Source organism: Vicugna pacos, chromosome 7 (genome assembly GCF_048564905.1).
Source record: "Vicugna pacos chromosome 7, VicPac4, whole genome shotgun sequence".
Taxonomy (NCBI): Eukaryota; Metazoa; Chordata; class Mammalia; order Artiodactyla; family Camelidae; genus Vicugna; species Vicugna pacos.
In genome coordinates, this window is record NC_132993.1 from 62,791,127 (window position 1) to 62,801,258 (window position 10,132).

Here is a 10,132-nt window from a genome sequence, read left to right on the forward strand (position 1 = left end):
TAAGAAATTAGCAGGGAGGGCTTTTTGAAGGAGTTGATGACTGGGTGGAGTTTTGATGGAGGAGTAGAAGTTAACATGGAGCGGCTTCAAGCTAATGAAGAAGCAAGGCAAAGGCGCAGAGGTACAAGAAATGCTCCTTTAGGGAATATTCCACTGACTGGAGCTTAGGGTTCAAGGAGAGGATGGGGCCGGTGTGGGGCCTGGAGGATTTGGCAGCATTCAGCCGCCTCAAGGTTTTTGTTTGTTGTTTTTTTTTTTTTTATCTTTTCTAGTGTTATTGAGATATAACTGACATACAACATTGTATAAGTTTAAGGTATACAGCATAATGATTTGACACATGTATATCCTGCAAAATGATCACCACAATAAATTAGTTAACATCTATCACCTCACATTGTTTTTTTTTACATTTTTTATTGATTCATAATCATTTTACAGTGTTGTGTCAAATTCCAGTGTTCAGCACAATTTTTCAGTCATTCATGGACATATACACACTCATTGTCACATTTTTTTCTCTGCGATTTATCATAACATTTTGTGTATATTTCCCTGTGCTATACAGTGTAATCTTGTTTATCTATTCTACAATTTTGAAATCCCAGTCTATCCCTTCCCACCCTCTACCCACCCCCCCCGGTAACCACAAGTCTGTATTCTCTGTCCATGAGTCTATTTCTGTCCTGTATTTATGCTTTGTTTTTGTTTGTTTGTTTGTTTTTGTTTTTTAGATTCCACATATGAGCGATCTCATATGGTATTTTTCTTTCTCTTTCTGGCTTCACTTAGAATGACATTCTCTAGGAGCATCCATGTTGCTGCAAATGGCATTATGTTGTCGGTTTTTATGGCTGAGTAGTATTCCATTGTATAAATATACCACCTCTTCTTTATCCAGTCACCTGTTGATGGACATTTAGGTTGTTTCCATGTTTTGGCTATTGTAAATAGTGCTGCTATGAACATTGGGGTGCAGGTGTCATCCTGAAGTAGATTTCCTTCTGGGTACAAGCCCAGGAGTGGGATTCCTGGGTCATATGGTAAGTCTATTCCTAGTCTTTTGAGGAATCTCCACACTGTTTTCCATAGTGGCTGCACCAAACTGCATTCCCACCAGCAGTGTAGGAGGGTTCCCCTTTCTCCACAGCCTCTCCAGCATTTGTCATTTTTGGATTTTTGAATGACGGCCATTCTGACTGGTGTGAGGTATCACCTCACATTGTTGAAGGTTCTTAAGAGATGAGATAGATAAAAAATGCAGCCACAGTGGCTTGGATTATCAACTAGTGTTGATCTCACACTTTGAATCCTGTAGCACCTACAAGACTTGTTAGTCTAGTGTTTAAAGGAATGCTGCAAATTTCTAGGTGAGGATTCAGTTATATGTTACTAATGCCTATTTCAGTTCTGACCTTATACCAGCCAAACCTTGCAAGAGCTGGAGTAGAAGGAGATGGTTCAGGAGGTCATAGGAATATGAGCTGTATTTTGCCTAATTAATAGAACACAATGTGGAACTTTATCATCCTTCTATCATACTTATTTCGGAGACTCCTTTTCATTTACTTGATAAGATCCAGAAGTAGAAAGCTCACTTGGCATTGTTCTGAGTACGCAGACTGAGTTTAAAGTGCTCCCTATGCCGCCGTTAGATTGATTAGAGCCTGGCCAATATTAGATCCTCAACAGTTAACACCAGTGAATGAATGGAAGATTTATTTTTTAAAAGGAGCCATACCATTCATACTGCACCTTAAAGCTTGGCTACTTTAGGTTATCATTTGTAATGAATATTATTTTAAATGTCATGCTTATATTTACCAAGTTTTTTATGCTGTATCACTTACTTCTAGCTTTGAATGATATGATGAAAGACTTCATTTCCATGGGAAGTTTGGTTGCCCTGATTGCTACGAGCCAGACTCAGCATTCTCTACATCCTTTACTTGTTTCTGCTCAAGGAGTTCATGTATTTCAATGTGTCCAACATATTCAACCTCCTGACCAGGTAACATACTAGTGAAGATTGTTGAAATATATCCCTCTTTGTATAAAGTATTTTTCGATTTTATTAATGATTTATAGCTTTTTAGAAAATTGAAGTATAGTTGATTTGCAGTGTTGTGTTAGTTTCTGGTGCACAGCATAGTGATTCAGTTATACATCTAAATATACTTTATCATTATAAGTTATAATAAGCTACTAAATATATAGCTATAGCTCTCTATGCTGTACAGTAGGACCTTGTTATATATCTATTCTGTAAATAGTAGTTTGTGTCTGCTCATCCCAAACTCCTCATTATCCCTCTCCTTCTTTCCCCTTTGGTAGCCATTTCTATGTCTGTGAGTCTAAAGTTCATCTGTGTCATTTTTTTTCAGATTCCACAGATAAGTGATACATGATATTTGTCTTCCTCTGACTTACATCACTTAGTATGATAATCTTTAGGTCCATCCATGTTGCTTCAAGTGGCATTATTTTATTCTTTTTTATGGCTGAGAAGTATTCCATTGTATGTACCACAGCTTCTTTATACAATGATGATTTATAACTTTAAACTGATGCTGGTGGGTGGGTATAGCTCAAGTGGTAGAGTGCATGCTTAGCATGTATGAGGTCCTGGGTTCAATCCTCAGTGCCTCCATTAAAAAATAAATCTAATTACCTTCCCCGTCCAAAAAAAAAAATAAGATGAATAAACTGATGCTTAAGTTAGTGATCTTAAGGATACTTAAAAGTCAACATTCATGCAGCAACATGGATGTTCCTGGAGAATGTCATTCTAAGTGAAGTAAGCCAGAAAGAGAGAGAAAAATACCATATGAGATCGCTCATATGTGGAATCTATAAATAAATAAATACATACATACATACAAAACAGAAACAGACTCGGAGACATAGAATACAAACTTGTGGTTGCCAAGGGGGTGAGGGGTGGGAAGGGACAGACTGGGATTTCAAAATGTAGAAAAGATAAACAAGATTATACTGTATAACACAGGGAAATATATACAAGATCTTGTGGGAGCTCACAGCAAAAAAAAAAAATGTGACAATGAATATATGTATGTTCATGTATAACTGAAAAATTGTGCTCTACACTGGAATTTTACACAACATTGTAAAATGACTATAACTCAATAAAAAAAGCTAAAAAAAAGTCAACATTCAGTGTATGTTTTGCTTAGATGCACAATTTTCATTTATAACCATCTGAAATATTACTGTGTACTTTCCAAGGAAGTATCTTTTTTGAAAACAGCATTTCCTCTTTTTTTATTAAAGGTTTCTTTTTTATTTCTATTTAAAGAGAAAGAAAAAACCTTAAAAATTCTAAGTTTCTTCATTTCGTTCATTTTGCATTGATCAAGTCTGTAAATACACCATGGAAATTAGAATTTTTTTAAACTTTATTGAGGTATAATTGACAAATAAAATTGTGTATATTGAAAGTATAACATGATGTTTGATATACATACACATTGTGAAATATTTACTGCAATCAATTAACACATCTGTCACCTCACATATTTACCTTTTTTAAGTGTTTCTTTTAAAATTTTCACTAAACTTTTTTTTTTTTCCATCACTAATATTCTGCACCCACTGTGATTTTGGTGCCCATTTCCAATGGATGGGTCTTTTTCCCACACCACCAAACAATTCTCAGATACCGGCTGAGTGTCCTACAATTCAACTCAGTTCTGACACTGTCTGCCAGGAGACAGCATCAGATTTCACAGGTTAAGGGCTAAGTCCCACGACTGCCCCCCACTTCAGATGCCAGTCACAAGTCCAGGTTGTTACTTATGCTTCTGACTAGTTACCAGTCAGAGGTTCCCACGACCCCCTCTTTAGTTTCAATTAATATTCTAAACCAATTCACAGAATTTGAGAAACTAGTTTTTTACTCACTAGATCACAAGTTTGTTACAAAGGATATTAAAGCCTACAAAGCAGCGGTCAGATGAAAAGATACATAGGACAAGGTCCTGAACAAGGGAGCTTCTCCTGCCCTTGGCGAGTTTGGGGCCTGGCCTGGTGGCACATGCAAGTGTTCTGGTTCTCCAACCTGGAAGCTCTCTGAACCTTGTCCTTCTGGGTTTTTAATGGCAGCTTTGTTACATAGGCATGATTGATTAAATCATCTGGCCATTGGCATTGATTCAACCTCTAGTCCCTTTCCCCTCCCTGGAAATCGGGGTGGGACTGAAAGTTTCAACCCTGTATTTAAGGTTGTTTCCTCTGGCAACCAGCCCCCATGCTTAGGTGCTTTCCAGAAGTCACCTCATTAACATAAATTCAAGTGTGGTTGAAAGGGGTTTGTTATGAATATCAAGACACCTTTATCACTCCTATCAGTTAGGAAGTTTTAGAGGTTTTAGGAGATCTGTGCCAGACATAGGACAAAGACCAAATACATATTTCGTATTATCACAATAATCTCTTTCGGGGACTCATGTTCATGATGGCTTTGGTGTCAGTGAGCTTAAAGAAGTATGTTCAAGGACAAGCAAGCTCATTTTACTTCTTGTTTAAAATTCTTACCTAGCATCTACCCTAAATATTCAGACCCTGTGCTAATTGACTGTCATTGAAGAACACAGTGTTATACCTGTTAAGTTCAACAGAATGGTAGTGGTATTGGTCACTGAATATGTTTTTAGAAATTTGTTTTACAAGAACAACAAAATATTCTTAAAGGAACCAAACTAAAAAGTCATCTTACTGGAGACAGAAATAGCAATCATTTATGAATGTGATTTTTTTTTATTGAGGTATAATTGAAAACAACAAACTCACTGTTGAAAGTGTACAATTTGATCAGTTTTCGCGCATGTAAGTACCATTAAACCATCAGCACAATTATGGTGGCAGACATTTCCATCGTTCCCAGAAGTACCTGGTGCCCCTGTGCAAACTTCCCTCCCCCCACACCATCTGCAGACAAACACCAGTCTGCTTTCTGTCACTGTAGATTATGTCAACCTCATTTTTCTCAAAATATGTGTACAAAAATTTGCAGTTGAGTAAAATCAGAAATTGGAATTTTGTGTTTTCTTCAGGAGCAAAGATGTGAAATTCTACATAATGTCATAAAAAATAAACTGGACTGTGATATGAACAAGTTCGCTGATCTTGACCTGCAGCGGATAGCTAAGGAAACAGAAGGGTTTGTGGCTAGAGATTTTACGGTGCTTGTAGATCGAGCCATACATTCTTGTCTCTCTCATCAGAGCATATCCACCAGGGAAGGTAAGTTTTACTATTAAAACTAAAATCTGGATTCTTTATTGTCTGTGGTGGAGAGCTGTAATTGCAGTAAGATAAGAATTAAATATATTCATTTTATTCAAATAAGCAATTATTTGAGTTAGAAAATTGGCATTTCCTGTAAAATGATTATGAATCAATAAAAATGTAAAAAAAAAAAAGAAAATTGGCATTTCCAGCTAAATTGATTGCATTTTTTTAATTGAGGTACCATTGGCTAAGTGAGATCAGTTAGATGGAGAAAGCCAAACACCACATGATTTCTCTGATATGTGAGTTAAAAAAAAACAAAAAAAATAAATAAATGAACAAACCAAACTAAACATAAACACACAGATACAGAGAACAGAGTAGTGGTTACCAGAGGAGGGGGTGGGGGAGGGTATACGGGGCCAACTGTGTTATGGCATATTTTGAAGACTCGTATACAGGTATGAGTACCAAAAGAAGTTTTGTTTATTTTTAAACAGAATTAGTTTTAACAACATTGGACTTCCACAAAGCTCTCCAAGGATTTATTCCTGCATCTCTGCGAAATGTCAACCTGCATAAACCTAGGGACTTGGGCTGGGATAAGATTGGTGGATTACATGAAGTTCGACAGATACTCACGGATACTATCCAGTTACCAGCCAAGGTACTTAAAAAAAAAATCAAGTACTACCTATATGCAGAAGAACCACTTGGATCATTGGTTCTGGCTTTATGTGTTGGCTTGCCTAAGCTTAGTTTAATTCAGTAAACTATAAATACCAAATAAATGCCCAGCCCTAATTTGGTACTTTAACAGATTTTTAAAGTATTTGATACATTCCTTGATGTAAAGAATGCTAGGGTGATATTTATAAGAAATACATTTTGGTGTGAATTTCATAATTCTTGTGTTTTGAATCATTCAGATTCTACTAAAACAAATGAACTGTCAGCTAGGGTTGAACAGAAACAGATGGGAGTAAACTAGGGGATGAGAGAGTCATCTAGGTCCACAGAACTGATGGATTAAGTCAGATTTCCAGGCTCTTGGTGGAAAGAGCAGAGTTAGCAGGCAGCATAGACCAAACAGATGGCAGGATTAGGGGGGCAGATGTAGATTGTTCTTTAGAAGATCAAAAGTAGAATCTAGGAGGTGGTATGTTTGAAACAGAAACCTGAGAATTAAGAATCTTTGCATGAGATCAGAGACCCAAGCAAAGAGGTGAAGAACTTGCTGAGTAAGGACCCCAGTTCCATGGAACTAGATGGCGAGTTCTGGGAACTGTCAGGTGGGGCCCAAGGCATACCTGTTTGGGAGGTGAGAACCTGTTTAGGAGAACATGGGCATGGGCGTACTTGCCAGCAGGATCATGACCCCACATGCTGAATCTGGGCACCAGGTAGTCAGTATCCAGATATGTCCGTATCAGTCTGCATATGTGCTGGCTTTGGAGCCTCTTTCAGATTAGAATGTAGGTCGAGATGAGGTTGGAATCTTGTCAACAGGTAGGACTAAATAGGCATACCTAATAGAGGAGGCCAGGAGATTGCTAACAGTAGCCTGCTGTTTGGCTCACCTGTTAGTTCAGTTTGCTGCTTTAGAAGGGAAGTTTAGAAATGATTGCTTATTTAGCATGGAGACTCTTGGTTGATTTTACTGTTTGTTGTCATTACACACGCTTCACTATTTCTTTTCTTTCTTTGATTGAATATATTTGAATATACATAGCTGTGTAGCTGTCATAACTTGCCCCATATACCAAGTGGAAGGCAGTATTCTTGTTAAAAGATTGGTTTTTATTTTCTTAATGTAGTGGGGGGTTTTGTTTGTTTGTTTGTCTGTTTTTGTTTGTCTGGATGGCTGCTTGGAGTTTATCTTCTACTTGGTGCAAGACACAGGGTCATGAGGTGTCAGGAAGACTCTCGTGTGGCTTGGAGAGTAACGAGTGGGGTTCTCTCAACTTCCTTTTCGGTGTTTTGCTGTTTTGATAATAAAGAACCCTGCTTCTTCTGGCTGTAGCCTGCTTAGTCTTGGGGAGGAGAGGGAAGGGGCTCTTATGAGCCCAGCACCTTGGAAGGCAGCCTGGCAGCTGGTGGCGGCCACTCGGAAGGGGGGACCAGAGGTGGTTTTGCCAGGCTGGCCGCCAGTCTGCTGCTTGCCCACGACTTCCCGAGACAGGTCACAGATGATCTTGCCGGTGGAGGTCTGGGGCGATTCCAAGTGCTCTGGGGACTCCAAAACCGTGACTATGAATGGAGAGTGGACTTCCAGAAAAAGAAGCTAGCCCACCAGTGACCCGGGTCGGCTTTGAGGAGATCCGAGTGGCAGGGGATGGCTTCCCCAGGGTACTCTGCACTTCCGTAGGAGCTTTTACTGGAAGTGGGGCCTGGGCAGCGCTGGTAGCAGTCGTAGGTGGCCACGAGCGAGCCGCTGGAGGGGTGGCTGCTGAGCTCTTGCCTGTAGGCTGGTGGAAAGCTCAGCAGCGACCGCTCGTGGGCCTTGGCGCATGATCACAGGTGGCGGGGACGGGACACTAGGCCACTGAGCCCATTTGCAGAGGTGACAGCAAGGGACCGCTCCATGACTCGGACGCACAGGCTTAATGTAGTACTTTTATGATGTTTTTTTAAAAACGGGAGAAAGTGAAAAGAGCTTCTGATGCATTTATATGTGTTATATGTAGAATGTATTCCATGCTCCAGTTGAGAAAAAAATCTGTGGTAATTCCTTTGAGTTCATTTGTTATCTTAAGTAGGAATTTTTTTCTATCATTGTAATGTTAATAAAGGTGGCAGTTGTTACCATCCGAATATTTTTTTCTATATATTGATCTTTGGCTGCTGCTTAAGTATTTCTTTTAGACTAGAGCTCTTTGTCATATTTTTGTATTTTTTCAGTACCCAGAATTATTTGCAAACTTGCCCATACGACAAAGGACAGGAGTACTATTATATGGTCCTCCTGGAACAGGAAAAACCTTAATAGCTGGAGTAATTGCACGAGAGAGTGGAATGAATTTTATTAGTGTCAAGGTATGTTTTGCATTTAAGTTTTTCTCTTTTTTTTAACTGAGGCAAAATTTATGTACCATATAGTTAACTATTTTAAAGTAGACAATTCAGTAGCGTTTAATGCATTCACAGTGCTGTGTAACCACCACCTTTCTCTAGTTTCAAAACTTTTTTCATCCCACTCTTCCTTCTCCCATCTCCTATCTCCGGCACTCTCCGATCTGCTTTTTGTCTCTATGGATTTGCCTGTCTGAATATTTCATATAGAAGGAATCATGCAATATGTCACCTTTTGTGTCTGGCTTCCTTCACTTTTCATGATATTTTTAGGGTTCATCCAAGTTGTAGCATGTGTCAGTACTTCAGTTTTTTTACAGCTCGATGATATTCAATCTTTTTTAAGGTGGTATGGAAATGCCACAGTTGCTTATTCATTCACCATAGCTGGACATTTGGATTGTTTCCACGTTTTGGCTATTAGGAATAATGCTGCTATAAACATTTGTGTACAGTTTCAGTATGGACTTTTGTTTTCATTTCTCTTGAATATCTGTATACCCAGGCGTGTAACTGCTGGGTCATATGGTAGTTCTGTGTGCAACTTTTTGAGGAACCACCAAACTAATTTTCACAGTGACTGTACCATTTTACATCCCTACCAGCAATGTATAAGTGAGCATACCTATTTCTCCATATCCTTGCCAGCAACATTTATGTCTCTTTATAGTCTCATATTTGGAGAACCAGCAGGAGCAGCAATTTATCTATTAGTTAAGCTGTGTGGGAAATTGAATAATGAGGCACCTCTCTTTTGTAGGACTTGTGTTCTTTGGGCAGATCTTCATGCATTGAAAAATAGAATTATGCAACAAAATATTCAGATAAAAACAAACTACTTGAAGGGGAAAGAAAACCTAGGAGACCAGGGGCTGGAGACCACACTGAGGCAGGAAGCTGGGGATTTTATGGTTCTGTTATTTGTTGGCTATATATCACCCTTGCTTGTGTCACACTAGGTCTAAGTTTTCTCACATATAAGGAGAGTGTGGTAATTAGAGGACATGCTGCCAGGTCATTTCGGGCAATGCTTCCCCGTCCACCACTGTGACTGGGGTGTGTTGTTATGATCTGGGGTCTGATGTCTTCTTTGTACAAGTTCAGCACCCCAGCAGTTTTAGTTTACCAAGGAGTGGTGACATTTCAAAGCAAAGGAATGTTATGCAGGTTTCCCCGCCATCCTGTTTCTCTGAAGCATTTTCGTAAACCTTAATGGCATAAAGCAAAGAAGCAGTTAGACACACCTTGCTGACAGGTGAACAGAACAAATCGCGATAAAGCACAATCACAGACACAGCCCGGAGCCTTGGCGGCTTGATGCCGAGATGCTGAGCGCAGTTCCCTGGGAAGGAGCCTGGCGGGGCCGCTCTCCCTGCTCAGGGTGCGCGCTGCCACCGCAGCGGCTCACGGAGAAGCAAACGTTGAACGCTATTCTCGCCTTACACATTTTTTCATAAATGCGAACATTTCTTTGGATTTCTTTCAGTTAGTGAAAACAGGTACTAGTGTAGGTCTTTCATAAAAGTGAAGTGGCATAAAGTAAATTTTCAGAAAGCAGAGAATACCTGTATTGTAGTCTTATTCAAAATTGATTTACAATCTAAAAGCCAGTTTAGCAGTTTGCAATTAGGTATGTCTGCCCTCTTTTTATCACATGAGTTTTTGTGAGCTGGTTACAGGGGTACTCTGGTAATGATGGAGATGCGTTGTAATTTTTAAATTTTCCTATCTTCTTTTTTCTGGATTTTGGAATAATTATGACCATACTTTTTTCACTTGCCACTAGGATATAGTTTTTTACTGTTTTTTC

General features: G+C 39.1%; 2 protein-coding genes and 1 pseudogene across 5 annotated transcripts in view; 1 reads left to right on the plus strand and 2 right to left on the minus strand.

The window, feature by feature from the left end:
• Positions 1-10,132, plus strand: part of PEX1 (peroxisomal biogenesis factor 1) — a 46,090-nt gene that overhangs the window by 23,663 nt on the left and 12,295 nt on the right. The window contains exons 13-16 of the mRNA XM_006207641.4: positions 1,857-2,011; positions 5,073-5,262; positions 5,751-5,917; positions 8,152-8,286. Of these exons, the coding sequence (XP_006207703.1) occupies positions 1,857-2,011; positions 5,073-5,262; positions 5,751-5,917; positions 8,152-8,286 (647 nt within the window). The remainder of the gene's footprint in view (positions 1-1,856; positions 2,012-5,072; positions 5,263-5,750; positions 5,918-8,151; positions 8,287-10,132) is intronic.
• Positions 1-10,132, minus strand: part of GATAD1 (GATA zinc finger domain containing 1) — a 58,695-nt gene that overhangs the window by 16,052 nt on the left and 32,511 nt on the right. The gene's annotated exons all lie outside the window — the stretch shown is intronic.
• On the minus strand, positions 6,612-7,836 carry LOC140697494 (pancreatic progenitor cell differentiation and proliferation factor pseudogene; annotated as a pseudogene).